Source organism: Argiope bruennichi, chromosome X1 (assembly GCF_947563725.1).
Source record: "Argiope bruennichi chromosome X1, qqArgBrue1.1, whole genome shotgun sequence".
Taxonomy (NCBI): Eukaryota; Metazoa; Arthropoda; class Arachnida; order Araneae; family Araneidae; genus Argiope; species Argiope bruennichi.
Genome location: NC_079162.1, coordinates 70588170 through 70606405, shown reverse-complemented (window position 1 = coordinate 70606405; position 18236 = coordinate 70588170). Strand labels below are relative to the sequence as shown.

General features: G+C 28.1%; 1 protein-coding gene across 1 annotated transcript in view; it reads left to right on the top strand.

Annotated features, from left to right (window-relative positions):
• The window catches only part of LOC129958630 (cyclin-dependent kinase 10-like), a 63892-nt gene that overhangs the window by 34474 nt on the left and 11182 nt on the right, over nt 1–18236 (top strand). Inside the window, exons 5-8 of the mRNA XM_056071229.1 lie at nt 8379–8466; nt 10339–10406; nt 10524–10576; nt 16988–17051. Of these exons, the coding sequence (XP_055927204.1) occupies nt 8379–8466; nt 10339–10406; nt 10524–10576; nt 16988–17051 (273 nt within the window). The remainder of the gene's footprint in view (nt 1–8378; nt 8467–10338; nt 10407–10523; nt 10577–16987; nt 17052–18236) is intronic.

The following is an 18236-nucleotide window of genomic DNA, read 5'->3' as shown; positions in this document are numbered from 1 at the left end:
TACCTAAACTCCGTTAATGATTAGGTCACTGTGAGTGCCATCCAGCATATTCACGATATCTTCTGATAAAGCGTCCTTGTATTTATCCCACACCTGGAGGGGGTTTGATAGTCCGCAGGTGCTCATTAAAATTGCAAACAGGTCATTGTGAGCAAAACTACAACGCCGCCCATCACCGCTTGGTTGCCGCGGATGTCCTGCAGGCTGCGGTTTAACGCCAATGCATGCTTATGCGACATTGTACACTCGTCCCATAATATTGCACTGCTGAAAAAGGACTCCCCGGCCGCTTTTTTGGGTGATTTGCATGTTGGGGTATCTTTTTAAACTTTTAATTAAAATGAAAATACAATTGTCAACAATAAGAAAAAACTGCGCATGCATGAATTTTCAACGCCAATTGGAGTAATGCAAATGCGTGAATTTTCTACGCCAGTTGGGGTAATGCAATGCAAATTAGAAATTTTTTAATTTCATTTATTCTATTTTATTTAAATTTAAAAGTACCTCAGAAGGAATCCGAAAGATGGATTAATTAACAATGTTTAATTTTAAATGCATCAAACACTAAGAAAATAAACAGAATCGTTTGAAATAATCGGCCGAAAAAATGATAAGCCCTAACCTCGTTAGCGTGGGGAAAAAAAGACTTAAGCCTTAGTCATTTGGTGGTGGGGAAATGAAAAGATTTTTGGTGGGAAAGTTAGTTTTTAATTAATAAAAATTTAACCGGGATAAATAGTATCCTATGTCCTATTCCAGACTATAATCTATCTCTGTGCTAAATTTCATCCATTTCCGTTCTGACGTGATTGACTAACAAACAGAGGCAAACAAAGAAATTTATCGCCTATGCTCTTGCCTAGAAATGTATGCTACAGCTCTTGCTATTTGTACATGCGCAGTTTGAGGCTTTCGCACATGAGCGGAATAATTAAAATCGCAATTACAAAACTCCTTTTATTATTTTGATATGACTTTAATGTACTAAAACCGTCCCTAATAAATGCTCTACAAAATGGTATAAATATCTCCAATATCCGTTAACTATTTCTCGAGTTTTTGTGGTTCCAACATACAGACGATTTCAGGAGATTTCATTTTATACTATGTATAGATATATATATGTTGCAATTGGAAAAATGATATCCAGAAAGATTATATTATATTATATTATATTTTGAAATAAATAAATAAATATTTTTTTTAATATGTCTAAAGATTTAAAGACATTTAGTAGAAAAGCAGATTAAGGCGGCAGCTTTTTGGTTGGAAATAGAAAAGCTTTTAATTATTTATAATTTTATTGTTAATACATGGCTTCTTATCATCTACTTTTTGATGATAAAATAGAAGAAGGACTCATTGGATCACCAGGTATTCGTTTTAAATTAACAAATGATGGACATTATGATATGGGAAAGAAAAAAATTAAAACGTGTTGAAGAACCAATTGATATTAGCAATTCAGCCACAAAATCATATATTGATTTAATTCAGACAGTTTTGAAATTTAAAATAGTTGACTTACAAAAAAATCTTATTCATTTAGAATGTGGTGATTTCAATGCAAGAGGTAAAATTATTGGAAATGTTAAAGATCCAGTTCATGACATGAATGTTGTTAATAAACGATATTTAAACGAAAGGCTAATCACTTTAGAAAAAAAAAAATAGATACTTTGATTTTAAATGAACGAATTTATGATGTGTAGAGTATTCCTTTAAAAGTATTCCATATCCCCAAGGGTAAAATGATGCTGTTCTTAAACAATATGTAGACGATAAAAAAAAAAAAAAAAAAAAAAAAAAAACTTGATAATTTTTTAAGAAGAGATCATGAGGAATTGCATGTTCTATCTTTATTTAAAAATGGTATTTTTGATTTTTGAAATAAATGACTTACTAATGTAGCTAATCCTATAGTATTAAAAGATGTTGCTTCTAAATATATTAATAATAAAATATTTTTCTCAACTATTCAAGAAAGATATCATACTTATAAAATTGTTGGTGATGAATTCGTTTTTAATAGAATTTATTATAATAATTTTAAATTTGTTAACTTATGAAATGAAACTAAATAGTAATATGCATACAGAATGTATAGTCTGTTTTAAATTGTCAAATGATTATGATTCTCATTTGATTAGAGAACTCAGTGATGAAACAATTCTCAATAAACCTATGTCAAAAGAAGATAATCAGATGACAATTTTTGAATATGGTAAACGTGGTAATATTTTTTTTCTGCATGTGTATAATCTGTTCATACTATACCAATTCAAATAATACCTTTTCTTTATTATGATAAAGTTACATCAGCTTTCACCTTAAAAATTTATTCTCTGAAATACAATGGATTTTCATACTTAATAAATAGGTGAAGTTAACTGGAATGAAGTTTCTAAAAATCCTGATCTAGCAGAAAGTTTGGTCAGAAATTTTAAAGACAAAGTGGGTTGAAATTTAATTTCTAGATCCACGAAATTATCAGAAAATTTCATTTTAGAATTTAAAAATAAAGTTAATTATCAGAACATTTCAACTTATCGAAAATTATCAGGAAAATTTATATCTGAAAATAAAAAATTACCGGATTGGGATATCATTTTTTTATATCACTGATTATTTCAAAAATTCATATTAATGCTTGATCAAAAATCAATTGGGGTACTATTTCAGAATATCGGACATTAAGTGACCGATTTATTTTAGAAAATGTTGGAAGACTGAATATGACTTTAATTTCTGGATATCAAAATATGAGTGAAAATACAATCAGGAAACTTGATAAATTAGTTAATAGGAATGTATTTTTTAAATATGAAGATGGTGTCACTTTTGATTTTTTTTATTAAATATATAGAGAAAATAACCGAATGTAGTCATGATAAAATTAAGACTTTCTGATGAAGAATTTAATAAAAGGTACTGACGTTTGAAATTTTGGTATATGGCTAAAGAATGTTTGAATATATCATAAGCCTTACAAATTTTACCAAAAGCTTATTGTTCTTTAATTTTTTTTAAATTTCAGAGTAATACTAAAAAGTAATGTTAAATAAAAAAAAATTAACTTTATGAAAAAGTAGGTATGTCTTCTACATACAAGAGGCGTGTTTGTATTTTTTCAAGAACTTTAAATATTCTCAAAATTTTTGAAAAAATTTTAGTGTTTTAAAATCTGAACCCAAAAATGTTAAAAAAAACTTGGAACATAGTATATGGATACTTTTATAGGGCACTAAAATAACGGATATTTGTAATGATAAATATTATTGAATGATTCATTTCAAAAATTATTTTTTCTATATCAAAACATGTAAAATGCATATGGCATTTTCGATACTTTTTATATACGTTTTTTATATGTTTTGTTCTAAAATTATATTGAAATGAATTGTTTAATAATATTTATCAGTACGAATATCCGTTATTTTAGTCTCCTATAAAGGTTACCACAAACTACTTTTAAGCGACAGCTGACATCCTCAGCAGGGCCAGTTTATTTAAACTATGAATAAGGTGAGAAATATAATCTGTAATGCATTTCCAAAATAATGCAAATAGCTGAAGATTTTAATGGCAACTGATAGTTATGATGAAAACTAGATGAATGCCCAATTTTCAATGACCGAAATAAAATTCAAAGGTACAAAGCACTTTTTGCATTTTGACAAACGTTATTCGACAACATTCTTAATTTGTTATGCAGCTGAAGAAATGGATTTAACTTGAGTACCAACTGTTTAGGATGAATATCAAGTAAAATGTTTGAAATTGTAATTATTTTTATAAGAAATTATGTTAAAGTTGGTAATTATCAGACCGTTAATTTTGTTCTAGTACAGTGTGAATTACCGAAAACTGAACTGAAGAAATTTAATGGGATGGTTTTGTTTTTAGTCACGTCACAAAAATGTTTAACAATCAATGTCTAGCTCTTGAAGACATGTTCCAATGCTTAATTCAGTCTGCTGTAAAAAGATCTAAAACTGGATAATTAGTAATAAGTTTCACGCCAATTAGACAAAATTACCCAAGGGTTATTGAAAATATGAAATAATAATGTCAAAAGAATATATGTTAGTTGAAATGTCTATTAGAGAAAACTTCTAAAGCTGATTATAAGGATAATGTTAGCCAGTTCATACTATTTATGAGAAATTAGAATTTGTGATTAGATCTTTGACAAGCATTAATTAACAACATTCTTAATTTCATATACAACTGATAAAATAGTTTTAAAATGAGTACCAACTGTTTAGGATGAATATCAGGTAAAGTGTTTGTAATTATTTTTATAAGAAATTATCATGTTAAAGTTGGCAATTCTCAGACCGCTAATTAGACCAGAGAAATTAGAATCAGCAATTAGCCAATCTTAATGGAAGATATTTTACCAGCATATAGAAGTATTGTCAATACAAATTCAGTTCGCCTGGAAAAACTCATGCGGTTTACCAAAACGGAAGTGGAAGCTGAACAGAGAATTTCCATGGTTGTGGATGTTTTTGGTCTTAGACAATAGAATAATATCTTCTAAAAATGAAGTGGTGACTTCATCAGAACTTTTGGTTCATCATGAGAAGTTAGCGTCTTTTTTTTTTTTTCTTTCTTCCCTTCTTTTGATGGAAATTTCATTATAGTGTTGATAGTTTTGAGGTATAAAACAGTGTCTTTAGAAAAAAAAAAAAAAAAAAATGTTTTGAAGGTTAAATAAGCATGCTTTTCATAAGCATGTCCATTTTACCCACATTTTCAGAAAAAAAGAAAAGTAAATTCTCAATAAAGAAAATTCAAGTAGACAAGATCTGATTTCTTTGTCCAACTTTTCTAAACTTCCAAAAGATTCCTGTAAAATTTATTAATTTCTGTAAACTTTTGAACTTATGGGATCATATAAATGCTTACTGGCTCGGGCTCTTCTAAATACTGGTTCTCAGAGATCCTGTATAATATAGTAAAAATATGGTAATAAAATTGGATACTAAGGTTCTGAGACATGAGCTGATTATTAATTCCTTTTTCAGAGGAAGAAAACGAGTGAAAAGTAACATTCTTGCTACAGTATCGATTTAGGAATTCTTAACAGAAGCTTTGTGAAACAATTTAAAATATTAGATGAGTCAGTAATTTTCAATAATATTAGCTTTGAGCCTGAAAGATCATGGATGGAAGAATTGAAAACTAAGAATATTGTAATAGCAGATATTGAAGATATTAATTAGAGCCTGACATTGCTGCAACTATTCTTCTTAGAAGATAAGAAAATTTACCTTTTGGTATAGAAAAACTTTAATGCTAGACTGAATTGGAAAAGTCATCATTTAATAAAAACATGAAAACTTTTGCTATGTTGGCTAGATATCTGCTTATTCAAAAAACGCCCATTACGAATCTAAGAATTTAGAAGTGACAAGCATTACAGATTCAATAGCTAAAATATTTAAGGAAGAAGAAGATTCAAAAGTGAAAAGGAATTTTTTAAAAACGATCTGTAAATGACAAAGGTCACCATGAGGTTGTTTTTCTATAGAAGGCAACCTCATTCTATCTTAACCTGTCATATTCCTATATCTTCTCACAAAGACTTGATCTTAAAAATGTGTTTAAAAAATAGCTGCAAAGCTAAAATCACATTATCTCTTCCAAGTGTAAGATAATAATTCAAATGAATGGAGCGAACTTCGCCTGATTGAAGAAGTGCCTCCTAGTATTAATAACTGTGGTCATTAATTACCTCACAGACCTGTGATGAAACACGAGAATTCTATAAAAGTGAGGCCGGTATTTGATGCATCCGTGAAAGAAAAATCTGCTCCTTTTTTGAACCAATGGTTAAATTGTAGCCCAAATCTCATGTTTATTCCGTCTCACCTCTTACAATTTGAAGTACTTAAACATGGAATTTTAGCAGGTATTGAGAAAGCATTCTTATTGGCAAGTGTCTAAAAATCTGGCGGGACTATTTACGTTTCTTGCGGTGAACGGAAAACGAACAGTTAAAAGCTTATCCTCATACTAGGGTAATTTTCTGTGCAATCCAGTTTTATTGGGAACTGTTCTAGAAATTCATTTTGATTGATTTTCTGAAGAAGTGCAGTACTACAAAAATATATTAAAAAAATCAAGCGAAGTTTTTTTTTTTTCGTCTGCATTGTTGTTGCTGGTAAGATAAGGAGGGAGAACTTTTTAAAAATTCATTCATGAACCCAGGGATGTTATGACTAATGTTCAATTTAAAGGCCTTGCATTGGAGGTGATGAAATATCTAATTCTTCAGTTTTACGTTTATTATGGAATAAAAATAAGAATTGTTAAATTCAATTAAATCTTATATTTTTGAAAAATTATCGCTAGTTAAAATCACTAAAAGAGAAATGTTGCCAGTTGCTCATAAAATTTCGATCCCATAGGATTTGCCTGCTTTGTCTTACAGTGTTTAAAATTGCTTCTTCAGAAAGAATGGAAAAGAGAATTATCATGGGATACTGAAAGCACTGCAAGATAATTTGCTAAATAGTATAATGATTTATCATTTACCATGTTAAATGATGAAGCATGGTCTGTTTTTGTGAATCCCATGAATGAGATCCGACAGTTGTAAAATGGAAACTATACCAACCGGCTACATTGAAAATATATATCAGGGGTTGGTAATATATCAGATCCCCTATCTAAAGAATGTTGTGTAAATCAATTGCTTTTAAATGGTGGGTGGGCTCAAGCTGGTTGTATGGAAATAAATATTCTTGACCAATTTCCGAAATATCCTTTCCGGAGAAGACATTTCTGTAGCAATGAAAGATAATAATAAATATAATAATATGATAATAAATCTGATAGTGAATTTATCCATGAGAGCTTAGTTCTGTTGATAAACTCAGAGAAACAATAACGACACTAGAACCTCAACCTATTTTCCAAACGGTGAAATGTCTCAGAAAATCTAGACAACACTGGAAATAGAACTTTATTTTCTAGAAAAAGCAAAGGTTATCCGATGCAGTGCTTGCAAATGAATGAGCTGATGGATTTCTAATAACTCTAACTTTCTTTTATTCTCCATGGTTTTTTTTTTTTACTGTATGTAAATTTTCTTTCAAGTGATACAGAGGGTGAGAGAATGTTGTGTGCTAATGTACTCTTTCTGTATTATGTATTCTTTAGTAATGCTGTAATTTTAAATTCCGTTTGACAATAAAATTAGTGAATTAAGTTTTGATAAAGTATGTATATGATAGAATAATTTATCCGAAAAATAAAAGTTTTTGTTATTATTTAGAGTGAACCTGCAACTATTTATTTCATTTCTATTTTATGTCATGAGGACGCTATAGTGCAATACGTTATGTAACTTGTACCTGTACTCAGGTGTGGTGTTATAGGCAATAATCCAGATCTTATAATTATGAAATTTTCGGTGGGTAATACTTTTCCCCCCATGGAAATTTGATTCGCATTCTAAAAATGAAAAGGGGGGGGGTTAGAATGGTATTTTTAGCACTAACAATGGTGGTTCTAGATGGAGATAAAAAAAAAAGGGAAAACAAGATCCGTGGCATTCATCGGAATTTGACTTTTTCATTGATGCCATAGTCCTCGTCATATCTTCTTTTCTGAACTTAGTCTACTGAATCTCTCGAAACCACAAGATATTTATTGGCCACCCCATTTATTGATTGTCTTCTCATTTTTATTCATCTCGATCTATTGTTGCCATTTTACACGCTAAAATGGAGACAGGAGGAAAAATGAGGTCTGGACTATTGTTTTTCATATTATTCTGGAGTGATTATTATTTCACGTTATTCTGTTTTTCCTTACTGCGTACTGCTTGCATTAAATTCTGTTCCTTCTAATTGTATGCTTCTACAGGGTCATGCACCGACAAAAAATTTTTTATAATCAACCAGTGTATATATTTACTTTACTAAATATCTTTATTTTAATTTAGTTCATCATTGAAACCTATTTTTTGGTCAGCAATGCATATGCATGTCTTTATGCATGCAATTTAATATCCCTTAGTAAAAATTTGTATTGATTTTGTGAATAAATTCAAACAAATATATAAATTGTTAGAAAACCTTTTTCAAAATTCTTTTCTTTGAGAATTTTTATTGTATGCCAGTTTCGGCATCATTTAAATTTTTTACAAAGCTTATCCGTAATACATATTCTTTAATGGAATATAATTTATTCATATATGCTCAATATATTTGTTGATTATTTATTCTCTGAATAATGTATATATTTTTATTATTATTTACTTGTATTCACCCTATTTAATGAAATATATATATTTTTTCAAATATGCTCAATATAATTTAGTTTATGAATAATGGTTTTTTTTTTTTTTTTTTTTGCAGCACATATATCATTTTAGAGTTCTGCCCATATGAGCTTTCAAAAGTTACAGATGATGAGTTAGCAAGGATTGAGATTAACCACGCACACGTACGTTTATTTTCTAATAGTATCAATAAATATCCTTGAATATAATTTTATTACAGACCACATATTGATTTGCCATATTTTAGAATATTTGTAAAGGATGCTTTGACTCATATGTGTGTGTCATAATGATATATTTAATATTTGAGTCATAAAAACTACTGAATAATATTTTTTTTTCATATGTGAGACATTTTAGCTTAAACTAATATTCATTCGTGAACATTTATCGTTCATTGTTTGATGAAATCAGAATTGTGTTTTTACAGTATTTCAGTAATTAATGCTGATAGTTAATACATTTATTGAATTCAGTTTATTTTAACATCTTAAAGAGAATATTATTTACATATATACTAAATGTGAAACAGTAGTAGATCTGATTATTCTCTCAACAAGAAAATTCTTCGTGAATTTAAAGCTATTAAATACAATCATTTTCTTTAATTATTAATTACTTCTTGATGCAGGCAGAAATTAAAAAGGGGAATGAAATATTTACTTGTATTAAATTCTATTGTTGTTTTTAAACCTGCATTAATAAATTATTTACAATAAAACTTTTAATCAGTCTTTTAATTTTGTAATTAAAAAATTATAAAATTTTCACTGGATGCCGACTCCTGAATTGCATCCAATACAAAATGTGTATTCAACTTCTGTGAAAATAAAGGCGGCATATATAGCACTCACGTATAGAAATTGATGATTTATGCAGTATGAAAATTGACTCCCTCTCTTACAATATGGCAATAAGGGGATACCTTGTTGCCATATTATAAAGGGAGAATTTTATCTTGTTTGTCATTTTTTGTTATCAGTTAATTAATTTTTACAAAGTTTTATATGAATCTTTAATGCAACATAGTTATGCAGACATACTAAATATTATTATTTATATTGATAATTTAATTTCTGAATAATGTATATATACATTGCTGGTAAGTATCTGTGTTTTTGAACATAGTTGTTGTTACCAACTTTTATTACATTATTCTTTGTTTTCCTCTTCTTGTTTTAATTATAATGACAATTTTTTGAAGTAAAAATAACTTTCTTAATACTCTCATCTGAATATCTTTAATTAATTTTTTTCCTTCTTGAACAATTGGCTTTAATTTTTACATTGTATTTTAAACACGTTTATTTAAAATGCACGGGTTTTATGAATTCTGTAATATTTTTGAATTTGCAGTTCTTTCTTCCCGAAAAAATTATAAAAGTGGAATCATAAATAAGAAAGAAGCTGTATTTTCATAATCCTCATGTTAAAGGTAAAATAAAGAATTTGAGTTGTAAGAAATGAAAAGCCGTTTTGTCTATATTTTAAATGTGGGCTTGTAACTATTTGTTTTGGGTGTTTTTAAAGGACCAGTCTCTTTGAAATTTATGGTAAGTCCGATTTTAGGAATTAAATAAACATTTTACTTTTTAAAAAATGGAGGCTTCTGATGCTTATTGATTTCTAATTTTTTATATTCAGTTGTTTATATTTGACATTGATTTTAATGGTTTATATTGATGATAAAACTTTACAATAGAAAGGTTATAAATTATATTTTTTTCATGTATCTAAATTATGCAAGTTGCATTAGAATTTTTATGTTTGATGATACAATAGGAAAAGCTAAACCATATCAATTTATATTGTATGAGATATTCCATTTGAAAACTAAACCAAAATTATTCTTAAATAAGTACTATTGTTCATTGTAGTAAATAGCTTTATGCTTGGTTTGAATCTAATTAGAGATAAAACAATTTCTGTTGAAAGGAAATAATGTTTGCACATCTGCACATTTTTCATTTGAAATTAAATGTGGTAAGGGATATATGAACGAAACATTATTTAAGTGGATTCTTATGATATTTCAGATTAAATGCATCATGTATCAGCTGTTTTATGGATTAAAATATCTTCATGAGAACTTCATTTTGCACAGGTATGATGGATTTTTTTTTTTTTTTTTTCCATTTTAGAAAAATTCTCGAATTCCTACAATACTTATAAAAGAAAGGGTACATATATATATATATTCTTATTCATGTTTTTTTTTCAGGGACTTGAATGTGAATAACATTCTTTTTACTGAAAATGGAATTCTAAGAATTGGTAAGTTTATCATAGTAATAATAATTAAGTTTTAGCTACTAAATTTTAGCAAATTAGTTATTTTATAGCATTTTGCAGTTTATATATTTCAATTCTGTTGCTTTGGCACTATCAAGCATCGGTTCTCGGTTACTTGAAATAAATTGTTCATTTTAAATGCTATTATTTAAGTTATCAGTGAAAATTTTGTTTCTTGACAAAATTCTCTTTATTGTCCATTGTGTTAAATATCTACAAAATTCATTCACTATAAATCAAATAACTGTATTAATCAAGTTCATTGTTATTTTAGGGTATAGGTAAGTAAAAAAACGCTCAATCTAATAGAGTTTTTACATTTAGTTCTTGATATTTTACAAATTAAAATGGAGTGCTTGTAATATGAACTAAACTTGACATGCAACAAAATTTTTTAAACTATAAAAATGTCTTTTTGAAGTCATTCTATTTCTTATGCAGTAGCAGATAGAGATGAAAAAATAAAATCTTTAATGTGAATAGAAAATATTGCAAAACAAACAAAAAAATATCGATATAGTCTAAAATTATTCCATAAACTATTATTTAAACAAATTAATTTTCTTTACATTTTGATCTTGCTTAGATTTAAAATATAAAATTAAGTCAGATAAATCAGGTGGGTCCAAAGTTTCAATAAACTACTAGTATTGTTTCATTTTGAAGTAATTGTTATGAATCAATGAGTGCTAATGCCTGATTTTAATGTGCCAAAAAAAATCGCGATCTTTTATTTATTGTATGTTAAAAGAGAATGAAAGTAATAAAGGAAGTAGAGGATTCTTTATTATTAAGCATTTAAACAAGTCTATTATAAATAGATTGCTCAGATCTATGCGCAGACATCCAACGGTCCTTGAAAATTACTTGGATTTCATTTTGCTGAACTCAAAGCCATGAGAAAATGCATTTTTCTTTGGGTCTTTGAAAAATAGACAAAATCTGCATCCATTATCCTTTGTGGGGGAAAAAAAGAAACTTTGTGATTTAGGAAAAGGCATATTGTTAAGAATCATCAGTCTTTTTTCCTGTGTTGTTCAGAGGAAGAGGGAGAGAAAGGGGGGGGGGGGCATGAATTAACACCACAAATGCTGAAAAATCTTCAGCAGCAACAGGATATAGATTTCGCAGCCCGAGATAATATTATTATGCCATTTGTTGTGTCTTCGCACGGATTAGATGCAAAATCGATATGATCTCGTATGGAGAGTTGATACTCATATAGCTTGTGTTAGGAGATTTCAAATTTCAGATTTCAAAACACCATTTCACAACCCCTATACCAATAATCAAGAGCTGTCTCGTCATTTAATTAAGTACAATATCATGTTCTCAGACAGCTAAATTGCGAAAAAGCTCTCCTGTGACCTACAATATTCTTTTAATCGTTTTCATTTAACATTTTTTTTCATCGTTTTATTTAAATATCTAGCTGATCTAATGTATATAGTCGAATGCTTCTCAAACAATTCTATAAAATTTTCCAACTGAAGTAAATGGATTTACGCAGTCCGTTTAAGAATGACGAAGGAAGCTGAAATTAGATAATGTGGCTTCTATTGTCATGGCCCATCCATTGTCGTTAATTTTACGAAACTTCCGTAATTTACAAGAAAAAAAATGAGGTATTATCGCAGAATTGGATTAAAGAAGGTTTTTCTAACAAAGAATTGGTAAAGTAGAAATAAATTAGTAAATTAATTAATAAGAAGTTTCATGTTAATTAATTAGAAATATTTTTCTGTTCTATTAAGAATATTGAGAAAAAATTCTATGTCTAAATTTAAAATGTAGTGAGATTCGACTCTACTTATTAAACTAAGATTCTACTTGCCATTGAACAATATTATTTAACCATTTTTGTACATTCTATTAACGAGACTGCCGACTTCTTCAATTTTTTGACGCAGAATATGAAAAAGATGTTCGCTGGCTATTTGGAAACTTACAGTATCATGAAAAATTATGCTCTTTAAAGTTTTAAACGTATAAATTGCACTTCTAAATTGGATTTTCCCAAGAAAGATTCATGTAGCAAAGATAGTATAGAATTCTTTGCTAAAAAAATGTTTATGCTCAAACAACAAATGCTCAAACAAGTCCATTTTTGTTGACCATTGTATTCTTCTTTGCGGTACTACCAAAAAAAAAAATTAGGTTTTGGTAGAATTTCATACATTTTTGAATTACTGAGTTAGTAATTCGGCAGAATTTATGGAGTGTAAGTAATAAGAATCGAGCTAATAAGTTTTTGTCAGAATTTTAAGAATTCTAAAATTCTTTTATCAGAAATTGTGAGAGGTAATGAAAATTCTGAAGGTACTATCCCCAATCCAGGCCATTGTTGAAAGGGAATTTATCTTAAATAAAAATGTTGAGGCTGATAGTCTTAAAAGAAGAAATATGTTTCAAAGAATGCTTAATTTTAAATTGATTTAAAAAATGCAGTATGGTAGTGAATTTTCAGATCACAAAAGATATTAGATTTATGCGAAAGAAAGTGAGAGACAGAGAGAGAGAAGAAGAAGAAGTCTGTTTTAAATATGTTCAAAATATGAATGAGCTAAGATTGCAATTTCAAAATGATGAAAAGAATAAGAAAAGGAAATGTATTGTTAATAAAATAAGTTTTTTTAAATAAAATTTTAAAAAGTGAAAATTGGAGAGACGTTTTATACATTGTAGAAGTCTGTGAACAAAGATTTTCAATACACAGCCGAATTAAATTGTTTTAGGGATGAGACTTAGACAAAGCAACCTAAAATGCAGTTTCCTGTTTTTACTATAAACTTGTTTGCGAGTTGTGTATACATTCTCTATAACAGAGAATATATGTGTTGGTGCTTGACAGGACGATGCCTGTAAAGAAAAACAGCAACCATGAGTAAATAGTTATTTTGGCATTTCTACAAAAATAAAAAATATATATATTGTGTATTCATTACCGTTAAAAAATTAAATCAGTGATTAAAAATGTTATTCATAAGTCAAAACCCCTTTCTAAAACCAAATTTTCCTAAATTTAAATTCTTTTCACGTTATAATTAATTATATGTCAACCCCCATTCTAAAGTCATTTTTAAAAAAATTCAAATTAACTTTTCACATACACCAGAGTGGAACAAAATTTATATTCCATCAATGTGAATATGGAGCAGAGATTTTAAATCTCTACTAGTAATAAAAGTAAATGTGTATGTCAGTGTATTGGCGCTCTGAATGATAAACTCTTAGATATAGAGCTACCAGATTTGAGTGCAAATATACAGTTTTAAAATTTTAATTGATTAAAAGATTTTATCTTTATTTTTTGCAATAATTTCCGCAAATATTATGACATAAATTTATCTGTGCTTATTTTTCTGAATTTTGGTTATTTTTTGAAATATTTTTTCAACAATAAATATCATTGTTGTAATGAAAGACAAACTTTTTTTCAATGTTTCATCGAATAATTGATAGCATAATTTTGATTCATTATTGAAAATTGAGGAAGAAGGATTCTATTTAATATCTGTGCAATTTACATAAAGATTAAGAAAGCGAAGTTATAGTATAGCGATGCTAAAAGACAAATGAACCTGACAGTACATTTCAAAAAACATTATGATTTCAAGGGATATAACTCCATTAGGATGGTTCATACACACAATGAACAGAACAAATAGCTATTAAAGTAACACTGCTTTAATGTCTATCACAATTTGATGCTTATAAATATTTTCTTGAAGGAATCTTGAGTATCACGTGATGCATAAGACAAAGAAAACGCCACCAATATATTTGGCGAAATATCTAGACGCCAAAGACGGGTAGTTTAAAATATTTGAATAGCTCTTTGCTTTTGATTCACTTGTTTAAATGTAAATAAAGGCTCATTGAGTTTTATCTCTATTTTTTGCATTTGCATTTGCATTTTTTTTTATATTTGCATTACAGTGTCACCTATTAATCAAAAATAAAGTTAAATTCATGTTCGATCAGCAATTTTTTTTAAAATAATTTTATTTTGGCAAAAATAGTCATTAGTCAAGTTTGTGTTAAATTAGCCTCTGTTTGGGCACGGTGATCTCAAACTCCACTTTGAAATTTAAATTTCGACTTATTAACTATTACATAATAGATATCCTTAGTGCTTTTTACTTAAATATCTAGTAGTTGTAGTAAGAAAATTATGGCTTCTTTGAACATTAATAGCAAAAATATTCGATTAAAATTTTTTATTTGTATTCTTAAAAAAGGCAGTTGAAAGACCTCGAAAAGCTCTTGAATTTTTATTTCTTCATTAAGAATGGATACCCTGATGCAAGTTTTATTGCATATTCTGAAAAAAAAATATGCTTCAATATTTTATTTTTAGGTTTTAGGGGGGAGTGGAATGAAAGAAAACTAGCAATCTTCTTTAATTCAGGGGAATCGGGTTCTAAATTCGATAATATTCCATTGTGTATTTGCTTGCATGATGTTTGAAAGCATGAAAGATGTCTTGATGAAATGTATCAAAATTTTAAGATTCTGAAAAAGTTACCATAGCATCCTGATTATTTCATCAACTGATACTCCTACAATTCCTATCGTAAGATAATATATATCGTAGCTGTCATGTAAGTTTTTTAGTAGTTGCCGTTTTCTTAAATACTTTTTGAATTAGTACCATCAAGTGCAATCATAAGAGAAACTGAATGTAATAATACAAATTGGTGATTGGAATGACAGTAAAAAATATTCGAATACTCTATCATATAAGCTATTATATTTAATACAGGAAATCTTTTTAAAAGTTACTATTTCTTAATTGGATGCTTAATAACAACGGTTTATAAAACCTTTGTAATAATGGTCTTATTCTGAATCTTTTATATTGTTTTGAAAATGACTCAATAAATATGTGTTGAATGCAGTCCAACAAGCTGAGAAATGGAAAACGGTGCTTTATTCCATGAATATTCCATAAAATTTGAAGCACAGTAACAAAAACACAGCCAAGAGGTTTTCAAAGAAAACTGCTTATTAAAATCAACAAGACAAGCAGACATCAGGATACTAATTAAATAACAATAACAGTACTAGGCTCTAACAGCTTCTAACTCGTTCTCTCTTGAGAGAGATGTGAGCTCTTCCTTGAATTTTTATAGTTTTCTTATTGATTATGACGTCACATCGAATTCTCCTGAAGATTTTTTAGATTTCTTATTCTAATAGAGATCGAGACATAATTCTTACATTTTCCAGAACCTTCATTTTTATCACCACAATCCAATGCCATAGGTTTAGCATCCTTTAAAAATTTGTAACTGTTTCTTTCCAACCATAAGACTATCATGTCACTGAAATGATATTACAGATTTGTGTCTGGGTGTGTATACACACACCTTAATTTCTGTATGTATATGCTATGGTCAATGTCATTAATCGATTACTATTAATAATAATTGTATTTAACATTAATAATCGGTTGTTTTTGATAATAACTTGAAAATGTGATAAATCATTTGATCACTTGACCCATTAATATTAACTAACCGATTTTAGCAACCGTTTGGTTCGCCAGAGTTAATGATTTTTAAAAATTTCAATTAAATATTTTTTAAACTATATTGTAATGGCGTCCTCAGTAAAATGTTTTATAGTTCCAAATTTTGATAAACGCATGACTGAGACTATTTTAGAAGCCACATACCATTCATTCTATTCATTGCTGAATGCATTTCCCTAATTTTCAGTCTACATTTTTCTATATCCAGTTACATCATATGAAGGAGAAGCAGTATTTAAAAACGGGCATACTTTAAAAAATTTTTACTGCTGTTTGATTATGAAATTAAACTTTAATTGTAAGTACAACAAAATTATTAAGAGCATACCTTAGATTAAAACATTTCAACGTAGAAAAATAAGCTGAATTTTCATATTTTGATTATCATCAATAGAAAAAAAATGAAAGGGTAAAATATTAATAGCACTAGTGGAAACAATTTGAGTTTCACTTCAATAATGAATATATATTGCTGTAAAATACGCTTAAAATATATTTTTTTAAAAATCGATTAAAAATAAAATTAAAAAAATCATATGGCAAACAAAATTGATATAATTTAAAATATAATTTTTTGAACTTTAAAATTAAAATTTCAAAAGAATCACTCCATAGTGCACATTACCACCCTGCAAAGTATATATGTGCAAAATTTGGAAGCTTTAAGTAAAACTTTCTGATCTACAGTGTACCAAGGTACACGTACGTTCTCATTTATTACTAAATTACTAGTAGAGATTAATGAGTAATTGAGTAATCGTAAAGTGGTGTGTGTGTGTGTGTGTTTAATGTCTGTTTATGTATGTTTAAATGTAATGTTTAAAATCTGAAAATGTCTATATTTATTTTGCGTCCAGCTGGATTTGGAAATTGCCGACCTACAAGCAAAGATGACCTGACTCCAAATCCTGTGTCTAGAGGGTAAGTGAATAATAACTGTGAATCGAGTTAAATTATTTTATACTTCTAATGCATAATTAATGATTTCAAATTATTTTATGAATAATTGTATCAATAGACTCTTAACCCTTTATACTCGGAAGGTGATTCTCGCTCACCATTCAAGATAGTGCATCATTTTGACGTTTTATTTATTTATTTTTCAATTTTGATTGTTAAAAACGCCTACAGAATGGTAAAAAGATGTAGATTAATTTTACAAAGAAATTCGACTTAAAACAATTGTGTATATTTATTTTTCAGAGCGATAAACAAATCGTTGTATCAGGTGAATAATTATGCATCGAATTACTTTTCCAAATGCAAAGGTTAATATTTTTTAATGATAGGAGGCTTAGTTTTTCTTATCATAATTATAAACAGAAAAGAAAACTATAGCAGTGTAACAGTGTTCCCGAAATTTCATTTCTATTCAGTGTCATTGTTTATTTATTTTTATATGCATTTACTATTGTTTTTTTTAAATATATTTTTCTAAAGCACTGTTTCTTGATTGACATGATAATATATATGTAATAATATAGCTCTGGTTCTTGATATGTAATTTGCTACTTTTAAAAAAGCTAAAATACCACTGAATATATTGTTCTTGTTTGTTGGTCTTCACTTTCTGTAAACTCAGAAGGAAAGAATCATAAAACATTATTATTTGTTCATATTCAGTATGAAAATTATTTGTAGTTGATGGCTTGTTTTCTTTTTAATGAATAGATCAAATACTTTTTCCTCTTTTAACAGTTTAAGCTTATGGCTCTTAAATCCTGAAATATTGGAGTCTATGCCTATCAAAAATTGTTGAAATTGAACTATTTATTACTTGAATACTTATATATGGCTTACTTCATGCCTCTTTGCTGATGATTAAAAAGTAGTGATAAATTTTTATAAATAGATCTGTTGCACTGAAACTGAAAATGTACTTGGTTGGGTAGAGAAATATTATATATGGTAAATTGTCTTTTATATTACATTTTGAAAAGTTTTCTTGACCCTGAATATAAACATGTTTCAGAGTCTTCAGGAAGAATGTCATATAATGAGAAATAAAATGTTTCACTTTAAAAATGTAATAATACAACACATGAGTGAGACTCATCAAAATCTTTCATTGGCATTGAGTTTTACCCATTAGCAATATTTTTTGTC